The sequence below is a fragment of the Oncorhynchus nerka genome, linkage group LG27 (assembly GCF_034236695.1).
Source record: "Oncorhynchus nerka isolate Pitt River linkage group LG27, Oner_Uvic_2.0, whole genome shotgun sequence".
NCBI classification, from domain to species: Eukaryota; Metazoa; Chordata; class Actinopteri; order Salmoniformes; family Salmonidae; genus Oncorhynchus; species Oncorhynchus nerka.
Window position 1 is genome coordinate 14842685 of NC_088422.1, and position 18903 is coordinate 14861587.

The following is an 18903-nucleotide window of genomic DNA, read 5'->3' on the forward strand; positions in this document are numbered from 1 at the left end:
CTGGTTATATGTAACAGGATGTGGAGACTAGTTAACCTGGTTATATGTAACAGGAGGTGGAGACTAGTTAACCTGGTTATATGTAACAGGAGGTGGAGACTAGTTAACCTGGTTATATGTAATAGGATGTGGAGACTGTAGTTAACCTGGTTATATGTAACAGGATGTGGAGACTGTAGTTAACCTGGTTATATGTAATAGGATGTGGAGACTAGTTAACCTGGTTATATGTAATAGGATGTGGAGACTGTAGTTAACCTGGTTATATGTAACAGGATGTGGAGACTAGTTAACCTGGTTATATGTAATAGGATGTGGAGACTGTAGTTAACCTGGTTATATGTAACAGGATGTGGAGACTAGTTAACCTGGTTATATGTAATAGGATGTGGAGACTGTAGTTAACCTGGTTATATGTAACAGGATGTGGAGACTAGTTAACCTGGTTATATGTAATAGGATGTGGAGACTGTAGTTAACCTGGTTATATGTAACAGGATGTGGAGACTGTAGTTAACCTGGTTATATGTAACAGGATGTGGAGACTGTAGTTAACCTGGTTATATGTAACAGGATGTGGAGACTGTAGTTAACCTGGTTATATGTAACAGGATGTGGAGACTAGTTAACCTGGTTATATGTAACAGGAGGTGGAGACTAGTTAACCTGGTTATATGTAACAGGAGGTGGAGACTAGTTAACCTGGTTATATGTAATAGGATGTGGAGACTGTAGTTAACCTGGTTATATGTAACAGGATGTGGAGACTGTAGTTAACCTGGTTATATGTAATAGGATGTGGAGACTAGTTAACCTGGTTATATGTAATAGGATGTGGAGACTGTAGTTAACCTGGTTATATGTAATATGACGTGGAGACTGTAGTTAACCTGGTTATATGTAACAGGATGTGGAGACTAGTTAACCTGGTTATATGTAATAGGATGTGGAGACTGTAGTTAACCTGGTTATATGTAACAGGATGTGGAGACTGTAGTTAACCTGGTTATATGTAACAGGATGTGGAGACTAGTTAACCTGGTTATATGTAATAGGATGTGGAGACTGTAGTTAACCTGGTTATATGTAACAGGAGGTGGAGACTAGTTAACCTGGTTATATGTAACAGGATGTGGAGACTAGTTAACCTGGTTATATGTAATAGGATGTGGAGACTGTAGTTAACCTGGTTATATGTAACAGGATGTGGAGACTGTAGTTAACCTGGTTATATGTAACATGATGTGGAGACTGTAGTTAACCTGGTTATATGTAACAGGATGTGGAGACTGTAGTTAACCTGGTTATATGTAACAGGATGTGGAGACTAGTTAACCTGGTTATATGTAACAGGAGGTGGAGACTAGTTAACCTGGTTATATGTAACAGGAGGTGGAGACTAGTTAACCTGGTTATATGTAATAGGATGTGGAGACTGTAGTTAACCTGGTTATATGTAACAGGATGTGGAGACTGTAGTTAACCTGGTTATATGTAATAGGATGTGGAGACTAGTTAACCTGGTTATATGTAATAGGATGTGGAGACTGTAGTTAACCTGGTTATATGTAACAGGATGTGGAGACTAGTTAACCTGGTTATATGTAATAGGATGTGGAGACTGTAGTTAACCTGGTTATATGTAACAGGATGTGGAGACTAGTTAACCTGGTTATATGTAATAGGATGTGGAGACTGTAGTTAACCTGGTTATATGTAACAGGATGTGGAGACTAGTTAACCTGGTTATATGTAATAGGATGTGGAGACTGTAGTTAACCTGGTTATATGTAACAGGATGTGGAGACTGTAGTTAACCTGGTTATATGTAACAGGATGTGGAGACTGTAGTTAACCTGGTTATATGTAACAGGATGTGGAGACTGTAGTTAACCTGGTTATATGTAACAGGATGTGGAGACTAGTTAACCTGGTTATATGTAACAGGAGGTGGAGACTAGTTAACCTGGTTATATGTAACAGGAGGTGGAGACTAGTTAACCTGGTTATATGTAATAGGATGTGGAGACTGTAGTTAACCTGGTTATATGTAACAGGATGTGGAGACTGTAGTTAACCTGGTTATATGTAATAGGATGTGGAGACTAGTTAACCTGGTTATATGTAATAGGATGTGGAGACTGTAGTTAACCTGGTTATATGTAATATGACGTGGAGACTGTAGTTAACCTGGTTATATGTAACAGGATGTGGAGACTAGTTAACCTGGTTATATGTAATAGGATGTGGAGACTGTAGTTAACCTGGTTATATGTAACAGGAGGTGGAGACTAGTTAACCTGGTTATATGTAACAGGAGGTGGAGACTAGTTAACCTGGTTATATGTAATAGGATGTGGAGACTGTAGTTAACCTGGTTATATGTAACAGGAGGTGGAGACTAGTTAACCTGGTTATATGTAACAGGATGTGGAGACTGTAGTTAACCTGGTTATATGTAACAGGATGTGGAGACTAGTTAAACTGGTTATATGTAATAGGATGTGGAGACAGTAGTTAACCTGGTTATATGTAACAGGATGTGGAGACTGTAGTTAACCTGGTTATATGTAATATGATGTGGAGACTGTAGTTAACCTGGTTATATGTAACAGGATGTGGAGACTAGTTAACCTGGTTATATGTAATAGGATGTGGAGACTGTAGTTAACCTGGTTATATGTAACAGGAGGTGGAGACTAGTTAACCTGGTTATATGTAACAGGATGTGGAGACTAGTTAACCTGGTTATATGTAATAGGATGTGGAGACTGTAGTTAACCTGGTTATATGTAACAGGATGTGGAGACTAGTTAACCTGGTTATATGTAATAGGATGTGGAGACTGTAGTTAACCTGGTTATATGTAACAGGATGTGGAGACTAGTTAACCTGGTTATATGTAATAGGAGGTGGAGACTAGTTAACCTGGTTATATGTAATATGATGTGGAGACTGTAGTTAACCTGGTTATATGTAACAGGATGTGGAGACTAGTTAACCTGGTTATATGTAATAGGATGTGGAGACTGTAGTTAACCTGGTTATATGTAACAGGAGGTGGAGACTAGTTAACCTGGTTATATGTAACAGGATGTGGAGACTAGTTAACCTGGTTATATGTAATAGGATGTGGAGACTGTAGTTAACCTGGTTATATGTAACATGATGTGGAGACTGTAGTTAACCTGGTTATATGTAATAGGATGTGGAGACTGTAGTTAACCTGGTTATATGTAACAGGAGGTGGAGACTAGTTAACCTGGTTATATGTAACAGGATGTGGAGACTGTAGTTAACCTGGTTATATGTAACAGGATGTGGAGACTAGTTAAACTGGTTATATGTAATAGGATGTGGAGACAGTAGTTAACCTGGTTATATGTAACAGGATGTGGAGACTGTAGTTAACCTGGTTATATGTAATATGATTTGGAGACTGTAGTTAACCTGGTTATATGTAACAGGATGTGGAGACTAGTTAACCTGGTTATATGTAATAGGATGTGGAGACTGTAGTTAACCTGGTTATATGTAACAGGAGGTGGAGACTAGTTAACCTGGTTATATGTAACAGGATGTGGAGACTAGTTAACCTGGTTATATGTAATAGGATGTGGAGACTGTAGTTAACCTGGTTATATGTAACAGGATGTGGAGACTAGTTAACCTGGTTATATGTAATAGGATGTGGAGACTGTAGTTAACCTGGTTATATGTAACAGGATGTGGAGACTAGTTAACCTGGTTATATGTAATAGGAGGTGGAGACTAGTTAACCTGGTTATATGTAATATGATGTGGAGACTGTAGTTAACCTGGTTATATGTAACAGGATGTGGAGACTAGTTAACCTGGTTATATGTAATAGGATGTGGAGACTGTAGTTAACCTGGTTATATGTAACAGGAGGTGGAGACTAGTTAACCTGGTTATATGTAACAGGATGTGGAGACTAGTTAACCTGGTTATATGTAATAGGATGTGGAGACTGTAGTTAACCTGGTTATATGTAACAGGATGTGGAGACTGTAGTTAACCTGGTTATATGTAACAGGATGTGGAGACTGTAGTTAACCTGGTTATATGTAACAGGATGTGGAGACTGTAGTTAACCTGGTTATATGTAACAGGATGTGGAGACTAGTTAACCTGGTTATATGTAACAGGAGGTGGAGACTAGTTAACCTGGTTATATGTAACAGGAGGTGGAGACTAGTTAACCTGGTTATATGTAATAGGATGTGGAGACTGTAGTTAACCTGGTTATATGTAACAGGATGTGGAGACTGTAGTTAACCTGGTTATATGTAATAGGATGTGGAGACTAGTTAACCTGGTTATATGTAATAGGATGTGGAGACTGTAGTTAACCTGGTTATATGTAACAGGATGTGGAGACTAGTTAACCTGGTTATATGTAATAGGATGTGGAGACTGTAGTTAACCTGGTTATATGTAACAGGATGTGGAGACTAGTTAACCTGGTTATATGTAATAGGATGTGGAGACTGTAGTTAACCTGGTTATATGTAACAGGATGTGGAGACTAGTTAACCTGGTTATATGTAATAGGATGTGGAGACTGTAGTTAACCTGGTTATATGTAACAGGATGTGGAGACTGTAGTTAACCTGGTTATATGTAACAGGATGTGGAGACTGTAGTTAACCTGGTTATATGTAACAGGATGTGGAGACTGTAGTTAACCTGGTTATATGTAACAGGATGTGGAGACTAGTTAACCTGGTTATATGTAACAGGAGGTGGAGACTAGTTAACCTGGTTATATGTAACAGGAGGTGGAGACTAGTTAACCTGGTTATATGTAATAGGATGTGGAGACTGTAGTTAACCTGGTTATATGTAACAGGATGTGGAGACTGTAGTTAACCTGGTTATATGTAATAGGATGTGGAGACTAGTTAACCTGGTTATATGTAATAGGATGTGGAGACTGTAGTTAACCTGGTTATATGTAATATGATGTGGAGACTGTAGTTAACCTGGTTATATGTAACAGGATGTGGAGACTAGTTAACCTGGTTATATGTAATAGGATGTGGAGACTGTAGTTAACCTGGTTATATGTAACAGGAGGTGGAGACTAGTTAACCTGGTTATATGTAACAGGAGGTGGAGACTAGTTAACCTGGTTATATGTAATAGGATGTGGAGACTGTAGTTAACCTGGTTATATGTAACAGGAGGTGGAGACTAGTTAACCTGGTTATATGTAACAGGATGTGGAGACTGTAGTTAACCTGGTTATATGTAACAGGATGTGGAGACTAGTTAACCTGGTTATATGTAATAGGATGTGGAGACTGTAGTTAACCTGGTTATATGTAATATGATGTGGAGACTGTAGTTAACCTGGTTATATGTAACAGGATGTGGAGACTAGTTAACCTGGTTATATGTAATAGGATGTGGAGACTGTAGTTAACCTGGTTATATGTAACAGGAGGTGGAGACTAGTTAACCTGGTTATATGTAACAGGATGTGGAGACTAGTTAACCTGGTTATATGTAATAGGATGTGGAGACTGTAGTTAACCTGGTTATATGTAACAGGATGTGGAGACTAGTTAACCTGGTTATATGTAATAGGATGTGGAGACAGTAGTTAACCTGGTTATATGACAAGTTGGGAGCCCCATGTAGCCCAAGTGTAGATAATCCTATAATAAAAGCAAAATGGTACAAACCTCATGTCGCTGTCATAATCTGTTCAACAGTTATTTGAGTTCTTACCCTTGTAGGATAGCCAGAATTAAGGTGACTAAATAAATGGAGGCCAGAGGGGAAAAAGTGGCAAATAACCTGGAAAATTGAATGGCGTCAGCTAGGCTGGATTCTGTGTAAGAATTAAAGCTACTGGCAACCTGACAGGGTCACTTTCCCATTGAACTCTTCATCCCTCTTCTCGAATTCACATTCAACAATAGAGGGAAGATGGATATTGATATTGAGACATGACGTGTTATTTTCATATTTTAGTATGTATTTTCATATTCATTCAAAATGCCTATTATTTTTGAAGATTTCTCACAAAAACAATAGTACCTCTGAAATGTCAACGGAGCACTGAGCGAAAACTACAGTTTTTTATTTTCAAAGCCTTTTACATTTAGTTCAGCTCACGTCATGCTAATTTAGTTGTTACGAGGAATCTGCATTGCTATGTCAACAGAGCTCAGTGCTTATTATTGGATGTATTTGGAATCGAAATCCAACTTTTTTTAATCCAAAACACGAATAATCATATTTGTTTTGGTAATATTTATTTTATAACATAAGGAAATTCAATTTCATCACAAAAGCGTGTTTTCAGTAGACACCCTACACAATAGATCGACAGAAACCACTTGAGGAATAGGGAGCTACTGGATGGAGCGTGTCATTGATACATCCTGAGCCATTTCCTGGGGGCTAGGACTGAGGCTGGGACTGGGATTGAGGCTGGGGCTGGGACTGGGGCTAGGACTGGGGCTGAGGCTGGGACTGGGCCTGGGGCTGGGACTGGGGCTGGGGCTGGGGATGAGACTGAGGCTGGGGTTGGGGCTGGGGCTAGGGCTAGGGCTAGGGCTAGTGCTAGGGCTGGGACTGGGACTGAGGCTGGGGCTAGGTCTGGGACTGGAACTGGGACTGGGGCTGATGTTAGGGTTGGGTGGCTGGGACTGAGGCTGACACGGGGGCTGAGACTGAGGCTAGGGTTGGGGGGCTGGGACAGGCTGGGACTGGGGCTGGGAATGGGACTGATGCTAGGGTTGGGTGGCTGGGACAGGTTGGGGTTGAGACTGGGACTGAGGCTGGGGCTGGGACTGAGGCTGACACTGGGGCTGAGACTGAGGCTGACACTGGGGCTGAGCTAGAGGCTAGGGTTGGGGGGCTGGGACAGGCTGGGGTTTAGGCTGGGACTGGGACTGTGAGGCTGGGACTGGCTGGGACTGGGGCTGACACTGGGGCTGGCTGGGACAGGCTGGGGTTGAGGCTGGGACTGATGCTGACACTGGGGCTGAGACTGAGGCTAGGGTTGGGGGGCTGGGACAGGCTAGGGTTGGGTGGCTGGGACTGAGGCTGACACTGGGGCTGAGGCTAGGGTTGGGGGGCTGGGACAGGCTGGGATTGAGGCTGGGGCTGGGAACTAAGGCTAGGATTCGGGGCTAGGTGCTTTTTGGGTGTTAGTGTCTCTCGCTGACATTGCAGTAGAGTTTGACTTAGATGACCCATGACCAACACACCGTGAGACATTGAAGGTGAAACACATCCGGTCAGTATAATTAGGTGAGGGAGATGAATGGAAATCTGATCTAGTGAGTGAGACAATACAACAACCTGAATAAGATGGGACTGGTGATTTTCAACCAGAAGGATGTGACTGGTTACAAAGGGAGACAATGTATGGTGTGGGAATGTATGGCAATATTTGTGTGGCTATTCCATGAACACTGTACTGTATGTAGTGTGTGTACAGTGTATGTGTGTGTGTGTGTGTGTGTGTGTGTGTGTGTGTGTGTGTGTGTGTGTTCGCTGTGTGTGTGTATGCTTCTCACCAGCATGCGGTAGAGTACGGTGATGTTGGAGGCCGTGCTGGCCTCTCTGTACACCTGCAGACTGAGGTGGGTGGTCTTGAGGTGGGCTACAGGCAGTCTGGACCCAACTGCAAAGTAGACCAGCCCCAGCGGGTCATCGCTCTCCAGCAGGGTGATGTTGGCAAAGCGGGAACTTTCATTGATGGCAGCGCCAACACCCACCTGGTAGATCTCAACCAGGAACCAGGCCTGGTACTCGGGTTCCTATGGCAATAGGCAGACAGAGGGAGTTAAGGAACGTCTAACTGGTTATAGATGGCAATACATAACAGAGGAGAAAAGGAAGAAGAAAATAAAAATAGAATGTGAACATGGGATTCTGGGCTTCCCCAGCCATAAAACGACTTTAATGTTGAACATGGGATTATGGGCTTCCCCAGCCATAAAACGACTTTAATGTTGAACATGGGATTCTGGGTTTCCCCAGCCATAAAACGACTTTAATGTTGAACATGGGATTCTGGGCTTCCCCAGCCATAAAACGACTTTAATGTTGAACATGGGATTATGGGCTTCCCCAGCCATAAAACGACTTTAATGTTGAACATGGGATTATGGGCTTCCCCAGCCATAAAACGACTTTAGTGTTGAACATGGGATTATGGGCTTCCCCAGCCATAAAACGACTTTAATGTTGAACATGGGATTATGGGCTTCCCCAGCCATAAAACGACTTTAATGTTGAACATGGGATTATGGGCTTCCCCAGCCATAAAACGACTTTAATGTTGAACATGGGATTATGGGCTTCCCCAGCCATAAAACGACTTTAGTGTTGAACATGGGATTATGGGCTTCCCCAGCCATAAAACGACTTTAGTGTTGAACATGGGATTATGGGTTTCCCCAGCCATAAAATTACAGTACTGTTGAACATGGGATTATGGGTTTCCCGATCCATAAAATTACAGTACTGTTGAACATGGGATTATGGGTTTCCCCAGCCATAAAATTAATTACAGTACTGTTGAGCATGGGATTATGGACTTCCCCAGCCATAAAATTACAGTACTGTTGAACATGGGATTATGGGCTTCCCCAGCCATAAAATTACAGTACTGTTGAACATGGGATTATGTGCTTCCCCAGCCATAAAATTACAGTACTGTTGAACATGGGATTATGGGCTTCCCCAGCCATAAAATTACAGTACTGTTGAACATGGGATTATGGGCTTCCCCAGCCATAAAATTACAGTACAGTACAAGCAATGTTTATAAAATGAGTTATAGAATTGAGCCCCATGTCACATAATGGTGGTCCAGTCCTGCAGCCTCCAACAATCTGGGACTCATGTCTCTCCTCTCCAGGTCTGAGGACTGTGTCATAACAGCAGGGAAGTAGGAGGGGAGGAAGCACAGCAGACAGACAGCACTCAATAGGAGGAGGTGTGCCCTAAAATAGCCCTCATACACAGACACATAGCAGGACAGGATGTGGGCTGGGTGAGCTGCCTGGTCAGACCACCCAAAAAATAAAATATATGTTTTATTGTTACATACACCGGATAGGTGCAGTGAAATGTGTTGTTTTACAGGGTCAGTCATTGTCAACTTGGGTATTCAAATCAGTGACCTTTCAGATACTGGCCCAACGCTCTAACAACTAGGCTAATTACTGACCGAGGAGATGAGATGAGAGGAGAGGAGAGGAGAGGAGAGGAGAGGAGAGGAGAGGAGAGGAGAGGAGAGGAGAGGGAGAGGAGATGAGAGGAGATGAGAGGAGATGAGAGGAGATGAGATGAGAGGAGAGGAGAGGAGAGGAGATGAGATGAGAGGAGATGAGAGGAGAGGAGAGGGAGAGGAGATGAGAGGAGAGGAGAGGAGAGGAGAGGAGTGGAGTGGAGTGGAGTGGAGATGAGAGGAGAGGAGAGGAGAGGAGAGGAGAGGAGAGGAGAGGAGAGAGAGGAGAGGAGAGGAGAGGAGAGGAGAGGAGAGGAGGGTGTGATTACGCCACAGGACCTTCCTGCCCTGCTAGGCTAATTACTGACCGAGGAGATGAGATGAGAGGAGAGGAGAGGAGAGGAGAGGAGTGGAGATGAGAGGAGATGAGATGAGAGGAGGGTGTGATTACGCCACAGGACCTTCCTGCCCTGCTCCTGTGACCCTATATTGACCTCGATGCCACTCACAGCCCAATCTCTCCACTAACGTCCACATTAATACACAGCCAGAGCCTCTGACACTACAGCAGAAAGAAACGTGGACAAACAAAAGAGATGTGTGGTCTGCCAGGGACAGAGCTTCAGTATTAGGACATCCAGGGACAGAGCTTCAGTATTAGGACATCCAGGGACAGAGCTTCAGTATTAGGACATCCAGGGACAGAGCTTCAGTATTAGGACATCCAGGGACAGAGCTTCAGTATTAGGACATCCAGGGACAGAGCTTCAGTATTAGGACATCCAGGGACAGAGCTTCAGTATTAGGACATCCAGGGACAGAGCTTCAGTATTAGGACATCCAGGGACAGAGCTTCAGTATTAGGACATCCAGGGAGAGAGCTTCAGTATTAGGACATCCAGGGACAGAGCTTCAGTATTAGGACATCCAGGGAGAGAGCTTCAGTATTAGGACATCCAGGGAGAGAGCTTCAGTATTAGGACATCCAGGGACAGAGCTTCAGTATTAGGACATCCAGGGAGAGAGCTTCAGTATTAGGACATCCAGGGAGAGAGCTTCAGGATTAGGACATCCAGGGAAAGAGCTTCAGTATTAGGACATCCAGGGACAGAGCTTCAGATAGCATCACAGGACAATCCAAGATGGCGTAGCAGTAAGTCCTGTCGTGTCGTGTCTCTGTATATATCTCTTTCGTTTTTTACATATTTTTCTTCGCATATCTCTTTAAAAACTTTTTGCTAAACCTAAGCTTCCAATTACTCTCCAGCAACCCGCCTCACCCAATGTAGCTATTTTTCCTAAAGTATTTATATTTATATTTACTTGGAACCGGAACCCCTCAACTGAAGCTCAACTGAAGCTAGCCAGCAAACCACTAGCCATGCTAGCGGTCTTCAGCTAACCGGTCATCAGCTAACCTTCAGCCCGGAAAGCTCTCGCCAGTTCGAACAACGCGACTCTAACCAGAGCATAACGGACCTATTTATTTTTTTCATCCACCGATTTCTTCCCCGGATTCCCACCGCAAATGGAACATTTTTCAGCTGGATCTTCACAACTAGCTATCTAGCTATCTACGAACTGTTAGCTTGCTAGCACAGGCATACTAACCGTCTGCATCGCCGCGTCCCAAACACCCATATTTACTTTCTATCTCTTTTTGATTTTTAATTTGTTTATACCTTCCGGAAACCTGCCTCACCCAATGTGATACGGAATCGCTATTATTTTAATTTTTTTTAGAACACACTCAAGAACCTGCAGAAGCTAACCAGCTAACTAGCTACAAGCTATTTAGTCATTGTTCGTTTTTTTTTTTTTACCTGGATAACACTCGCCAGTCCAGCTTCCCTGCCCCATCCACCGCTGCCCCCTGGACACTGATCTCTTGGCCACATAGCTGATGCACGCTGGACTGTCCATTAATCACGGTACTCCATTCGGCTTGTTTGTTTTATCTGTTGGCCCCGTTGCCTAGTCAACGCCATTTTACCTGCTGTTGTCGTGCCAGCTGATTAGCTGTTGTTGTCTAACCTACTGTTTTAGCTAGCTTTCCCAATTCAACACCTGTGATTACTGTATGCCTCGCTGTATGTCTCTCTCAAATGTCAATATGCCTTGTATACTGTTGTTCAGGTTAGTTATCATTGTTTTAGTTCACAATGGACCCCTAGTTCCACTCCTCATACCCCTGATAACTCCTTTGTCCCACCTCCCACACATGCGGTGACCTCACCCATTACAACCAGCATGTCCAGAGATACAACCTCTCTCATCATCACCCAGTGCCTGGGCTTACCTCCGCTGCACCCGCACCCCACCATACCCCTGTCTGCGCATTATGCCCTGAATATATTCTACCATGCCCAGAAACCTGCTCCTCTTATTCTCTGTCCCCAACGCTCTAGGCGACCAGTTTTGATAGCCTTTAGCCGCACCCTCATACTACTCCTTCTCTGTTCCGCGGGTGATGTGGAGGTAAACCCAGGCCCTGCATGTCCCCAGGCACCCTCATTTGTTGACTTCTGTGATCGAAAAAGCCTTGGTTTCATGCATGTCAACATCAGAAGCCTCCTCCCTAAGTTTGTTTTACTCACTGCTTTAGCACACTCTGCTAACCCTGATGTCCTTGCTGTGTCTGAATCCTGGCTCAGGAAGGCCACCAAAAATTCAGAGATTTCCATACCCAACTATAACATCTTCCGTCAAGATAGAACTGCCAAAGGGTGAGGAGTTGCAGTCTACTGCAGAGATAGCCTGCAAAGTAATGTCATACTTTCCAGGTCCATACCCAAACAGTTCGAACTACTAATTTTGAAAATTACTCTCTCCAGAAATAAGTCTCTCACTGTTGCCGCCTGCTACCGACCCCCCTCAGCTCCCAGCTGTGCCCTGGACACCATTTGTGAATTGATTGCCCCCCATCTAGCTTCAGAGTTTGTTCTGTTAGGTGACCTAAACTGGGATATGCTTAACACCCCGGCAGTCCTACAATCTAAGCTAGATGCCCTCAATCTCACACAAATCATCAAGGAACCCACCAGATACAACCCTAACTCTGTAAACAAGGGCACCCTCATAGACGTCATCCTGACCAACTGGCCCTCCAAATACATTTACATTACATTTAAGTCATTTAGCAGACGCTCTTATCCAGAGCGACTTACAAATTGAAATACACCTCCGCTATCTTCAACCAGGATCTCAGCGATCACTGCCTCATTGCCTGTATTCGCTACGGAGCCGCAGTCAAACGACCACCCCTCATCACTGTCAAATGCTCCCTAAAACACTTCTGTGAGCAGGCCTTCCTAATCGACCTGGCCCGGGTATCCTGGAAGGACATTGACCTCATCCCGTCAGTTGAGGATGCCTGGTCATTCTTTAAAAGCAACTTCCTCTCCATTTTAGATAAGCATGCTCCGTTCAAAAAATGCAGAATCAAGAACAGATACAGCCCTTGGTTCACTCCAGACCTGACTGCCCTCGACCAGAACAAAAACATCCTGTGGCGGACTGCAATAGCATCGAAGAGTCCCCGTGATATGCAACTGTTCAGGGAAGTCAGGAACCAATACACGCAGTCAGTCAGGAAAGCTAAGGCCAGCTTCTTCAGGCAGAAGTTTGCATCCTGTAGCTCCAACTCCAAAAAGTTCTGGGACACTGTGAAGTCCATGGAGAACAAGAGCACCTCCTCCCAGCTGCCCACTACACTGAGGCTAGGTAACACGGTCACCACCGATAAATCCATGATTATCGAAAACTTCAATAAGCATTTCTCAACGGCTGGCCATGCCTTCCGCCTGGCTTCTCCAACCTCGGCCAACAGCTCCGCCCCCCGCAGCTCCTCGCCCAAGCCTCTCCAGGTTCTCCTTTACCCAAATCCAGATAGCAGATGTTCTGAAAGAGCTCCAAAACCTGGACCCGTACAAATCAGCTGGGCTTGACAATCTGGACCCTCTATTTCTGAAACTATCCGCCGCCATTGTCGCAACCCCTATTACCAGCCTGTTCAACCTCTCTTTCATATCGTCCGAGATCCCCAAGGATTGAAAGCTGCCGCAGTCATCCCCCTCTTCAAAGGGGGAGACACCCTGGACCCAAACTGCTACAGACCTATATCCATCCTGCCCTGCCTATCTAAGGTCTTCGAAAGCCAAGTCAACAAACAGGTCACTGACCATCTCGAATCCCACCGTACCTTCTCCGCTGTGCAATCTGGTTTCCGAGCCGGTCACGGGTGCACCTCAGCCACACTCAAGGTACTAAACGATATCATAACCGCCATCGATAAAAGACAGTACTGTGCAGCCGTCTTCGTCGACCTTGCCAAGGCCTTCGACTCTGTCAATCACCATATTCTTATCGGCAGACTCAGTAGCCTCGGTTTTTCGGATGACTGCCTTGCCTGGTTCACCAATTACTTTGCAGACAGAGTTCAGTGTGTCAAATCGGGGGGCATGCTGTCCGGTCCTCTGGCAGTCTCTATGGGGGTGCCACAGGGTTCAATTCTCGGGCCGACTCTTTTCTCTGTATATATCAATGATGTTGCTCTTGCTGCGGGTGATTCCCTGATCCACCTCTACGCAGACGACACCATTCTATATACTTTCGGCCCGTCATTGGACACTGTGCTATCTAACCTCCAAACGAGCTTCAATGCCATACAACACTCCTTCCGTGGCCTCCAACTGCTCTTAAACGCTAGTAAAACCAAATGCATGCTTTTCAACCGATCGCTGCCTGCACCCGCATGCCCGACTAGCATCACCACCCTGGATGGTTCCGACCTTGAATATGTGGACATCTATAAGTACCTAGGTGTCTGGCTAGACTGCAAACTCTCCTTCCAGACTCATATCAAACATCTCCAATCGAAAATCAAATCAAGAGTCGACTTTCTATTCCGCAACAAAGCCTCCTTCACTCACGTCGCCAAGCTTACCCTCGTAAAACTGACTATCCTACCGATCCTCGACTTCGGCGACGTCATCTACAAAATGGCTTCCAACACTCTACTCAGCAAACTGGATGCAGTCTATCACAGTGCCATCTGTTTTGTCACTAAAGCACCTTATACCTCCCACCACTGCGACTTGTATGCTCTAGTCGGCTGGCCCTCGCTACATATTCGTCGCCAGACCCACTGGCTCCAGGTCATCTACAAGTCCATGCTAGGTAAAGCTCCGCCTTATCTCAGTTCACTGGTCACGATGGCAACACCCATCCGTAGCACGCGCTCCAGCAGGTGTATCTCATTGATCATCCCTAAAGCCAACACCTCATTCGGCCGCCTTTCGTTCCAGTACTCTGCTGCCTGTGACTGGAACGAATTGCAAAAATCGCTGAAGTTGGAGACTTTTATCTCCCTCACCAACTTCAAACATCAGCTATCTGAGCAGCTAACCGATCGCTGCAGCTGTACATAGTCTATTGGTAAATAGCCCACCCATTTTCACCTACCTCATCCCCATACTGTTTTCATTTATTTACTTTTCTGCTCTTTTGCACACCAATATCTCTACCTGTACATGACCATCTGATCATTTATCACTCCAGTGTTAATCTGCAAAATTGTAATTATTCGCCTACCTCATGCCTTTTGCACACATTGTATATAGACTCCCCCCTTTTTTTTCTTTTCTACTGTGTTATTGACTTGTTAATTGTTTACTCCATGTGTAACTCTGTGTTGTCTGTTCACACTGCTATGCTTTATCTTGGCCAGGTCGCAGTTGCAAATGAGAACTTGTTCTCAACTAGCCTACCTTGTTAAATAAAGGTGAAATAAATAAAAAATATTTAAAAAATGAGGTCATCCAGGGAGAGAGCTTCAGTATTAGGACATCCAGGGACAGAGCTTCAGTATTAGGACATCCAGGGACAGAGCTTCAGTATTAGGACATCCAGGGAAAGAGCTTCAGGATTAGGACATCTAGGGAGAGAGCTTCAGTATTAGGACATCCAGGGAGAGAGCTTCAGTATTAGGACATCTAGGGAGAGAGCTTCAGTATTAGGACATCCAGGGAGAGAGCTTCAGTATTAGGACATCAGTTAAGAACAAATTCTTATTTTACAATGACAGCCTACCCCGGCCAAACCCTCCTCTAACCCAGGGAGAGATACTAGAGATACAACCTCTAGTACTACCTGGGACTCACCTGGTCCTGTCGGACCTCCATGCTGAAGACACAGAGGACCTGTCCTCTCCTGCAAAGCACTTTGCCTGAGGTCTGCCACAGCTCCCGTGTCAGGTTCACTCCGTTGTTGACCAGGGATGGCTCCGCCCTGCTGAACGTGGCCCGCCACTTCACCTCAACGTCCTCAAAGGCCCTGCGTGGGGGAAGCAGACCGGTCACACAAACACACACGCAGCACCCCGAGTGGCTGGGGTTGATCATTGCAGCTTTCAGATGACAGTCATATGGGAACAGATGGAGGAAATGACCTACCTGTTTTGTTGTCTCTGCAAGTAAAGAAGGGCTGTTCTGTTTACTTCTGAGTCCTCGTCCAGAACCTGACCCAGCAGAGAACTCACACTGAAACCCACTATCCCGTTATGGAAATCACTCCCTGAGAGAAAGTGGAGGGAGGGAGTGGGAAGAAAGAGAGGGAGACAGACAGACAGACAGACAGACAGACAGACAGACAGACAGACAGAGAAAGAAGGAGAGAGAGATATTGATATTACTTTTTCCATATGTATGCTATTCACTGTATGTACACAGAGCATTCAACAAACCAGCGCATCAAGCTTCCCAATCCTGTTGTAACGGTGCCTTTGAACAGTGGAATAGATTTCACATCACTGGATCTGCAATCAGATGCCCAGTGACCGAATTTAGGGATTGAATTGGAAAACAATGACCTAGACAGAGAACACAGTGTTCTAGAGAAACTAGAGCATGACATTACCTTGAATTGGCTGACCAATGGGTAGACTGAGGAGCATATGACATGGAGCCCGAGGCAGATATAGCATTTCAGTATTTACCGAGGATGATGATTTTGGCAAAGGAGCTGAAGCCCTGCTGGTCGGGCCCATCTGCGATCTGCGCACCTCCCTCTGGGTCGCTGAGGTAGATGAAGAACACTTCCTGTCCCTCAGGCTCAGAGTCGTCTAGGATGATGAGGCTGACCTCGGCCTCACTCTGCCCCTCCTGCAGTGACACCAGGGCGGACTCCAGCTTGAAGTCTTGCCCCACCAGGGCCAGGGTCTTGTTGGGCTCTGGAGCAAAGGGAAGAGATGGACCCCCAACACTCCCACCTCCATAAGCCTGCACCTTGACCCTCACTGGCCCAGCCAGACTGCTAGACCTATGGACCCTGAGGAGCACTCTCTTCTCCTGCTGGCTCCCTTCCTCCCTGTCCTCTGTTGTCTCAACCAGTCCCGGCCCGATGCTCAGCACCCCCACCGTGACATCGCTGGCCAGGATGGTAACGGTGGCCACGCTGTGTTGTGGGATGAGATGGGGCCGGGGTTCACCCGATTGGGGGACACCACCACCGCTCAGTACCTGGACGTCTGTCAGGTTGACAAAGAAGGTTTCGTCTGGCTCCAAGAGCGCGTCGTCCAGAACGGACAGCCGGAGCAAGGCGGAGGTCTGGCGAGGTGAGTCAAAGAACAGCTCTCCGTCACGCACTCCAGCGAAGTCCTGTCCTGCCAGGGCACTGCCCGACACCGTCTGGTAAGACAGGCGGGTACGGTTGCTACGAAAACCATAGAGCCGCTGGACGTAGAGGGTGATGGTCTGCACGTCCTCCTTGATGACCAGCTGGCGGGAGTCCGGGGCGAACTGGTACAGCCCCAGAGGCTCAACCTCTGCCACCGTGAACCCTGACCTGGAGAGGGAAACAGAGAGTAGCATCACACCATGGCTGTTAAAGTTTGTAACATTACTGTTACATACAGAATGCCATCTTCAGTCAGAGGGTTCCCGGCCCTATGTCTACAGTGCATAGAAGCGCTATAAGCTTGGCAAGTGAGTCTGTTTACTGTACCGGAGTCTAGCTACCCCAGGAGCAGGGGAGCTGGAGCCGGCTGCAGTGAGGTGGAGGGCGAAGGCCGCTGGCTCAGACACATTAGAGAGTGCCTGGAGGGACAGAGCCTTGCTCCTCTCTCCATGGGCCATTGTCACTGAGCCTGAGGAGGAGGACAAACACCCTCAGACAACTCCTTCAGACAAACACCCTCAGACAAACACCCTCAGACAAACACCCTCAGACAAACAACCTCAGACAAACAACCTCAGACAAACAACCTCAGACAAACAACCTCAGACAAACAACCTCAGACAAACAACCTCAGACCACACAGCTCACAGCAATTCCTCCTATCTGCGTGGTCATTTTCTAGAGTGTTTGTTGGTGGTGGTGTTTGGAAAGGGAGAGAATTAAATGAGACTGGAGGAGGTATAGGTAGATTATCTGGTGGGTTTACTTAGAGAAAATGAGACCTTCTCAGCCTGTTCACATGCCCTCCTTCGGTTAGAGAGAGAGAGGGAAAATTAACCAATAGGGAGAGACCTGGATTTTTTTTTGATCCACACCAAACCTCTTCTAAAGCTCACAGTGGTCAGTTTCCCTCGGAGCTCACAGTCATCAGTTTCCCTCAGAGCTTACAGTGGTCGGTTTCCCTCGGAGCTCACAGTGGCCGGTTTCCCTCGGAGCTCACAGTGGCCGGTTTCCCTCGGAGCTCACAGTGGCCGGTTTCCCTCGGAGCTCACAGTGGCCGGTTTCCCTCAGAGCTCACAGTGGTCAGTTTCCCTCAGAGCTCACAGTGGTCAGTTTCCCTCAGAGCTCACAGTGGTCAGTTTCCCTCTGAGCTCACAGTGGTCAGTTTCCCTCTGAGCTCACAGTGGTCAGTTTCCCTCTGAGCTCACAGTGGTCAGTTTCCCTCTGAGCTCACAGTGGTCAGTTTCCCTCTGAGCTCACAGTGGTCAGTTTCCCTCTGAGCTCACAGTGGTCAGTTTCCCTCTGAGCTCACAGTGGTCAGTTTCCCTCTGAGCTCACAGTGGTCAGTTTCCCTCTGAGCTCACAGTGGTCAGTTTCCCTCTGATGTCCTTACCTGAGCTGGGGGTGATGACTCCAGGCCTGAATCCTAACGGAGCCTGTCCGGGGGGGTACCCTGCGCTCCACTCCACCCTCACTGCTCCAAATAGCCCAGTCCTGTACACCAGCGCCTCACACACACCCGTCTCCACACTGGAGATCTGCAACGCCAACGAGACAAAGCCCACCTACACGCACACACACACACACACACACACACACACACACACACACACACACACACACACACACACACACACACACACACACACACACACACACACACAGAGGAGGAGGAGGAATAGGGAAGGATGTGACACAACAGTTCCATTAAAGCCCAGTACAGATCTAACAACCTGTGAGACGAAGCAAAACTACATAGTATTAGAATGTTGTGTTGAAGAACGGCTGCCTAAAGACGGATCAAAAGGACAAGATGAGTGTTGGAGACCATTTCCATGGTAACGGTGCCTCTGTAGAATGAGGTGATGCCATTATGAGTGTCCACAGCCCTGTGTACCGCTGTAATGCTTTTATAATACTATCTGTTAGCAGAAGAGGTGGTAGTGGTAGCTAGCTAGGTCAAAATGCCAAGTCTATGTCGTGGTCAGCACCAAGCTGGTCAACTGACT

General features: G+C 46.1%; 1 protein-coding gene across 1 annotated transcript in view; it reads right to left on the reverse strand.

The window, feature by feature from the left end:
* Nucleotides 1-18903, reverse strand: part of LOC115111158 (adhesion G-protein coupled receptor V1-like) — a 248439-nt gene that overhangs the window by 120672 nt on the left and 108864 nt on the right. The window contains exons 71-76 of the mRNA XM_065011405.1: nt 18288-18459; nt 17222-17363; nt 16215-17062; nt 15673-15793; nt 15382-15553; nt 7560-7802 (exon numbers count right to left, since the gene is read on the reverse strand). Coding sequence (XP_064867477.1) covers nt 7560-7802; nt 15382-15553; nt 15673-15793; nt 16215-17062; nt 17222-17363; nt 18288-18459 — 1698 coding nt within the window. The remainder of the gene's footprint in view (nt 1-7559; nt 7803-15381; nt 15554-15672; nt 15794-16214; nt 17063-17221; nt 17364-18287; nt 18460-18903) is intronic.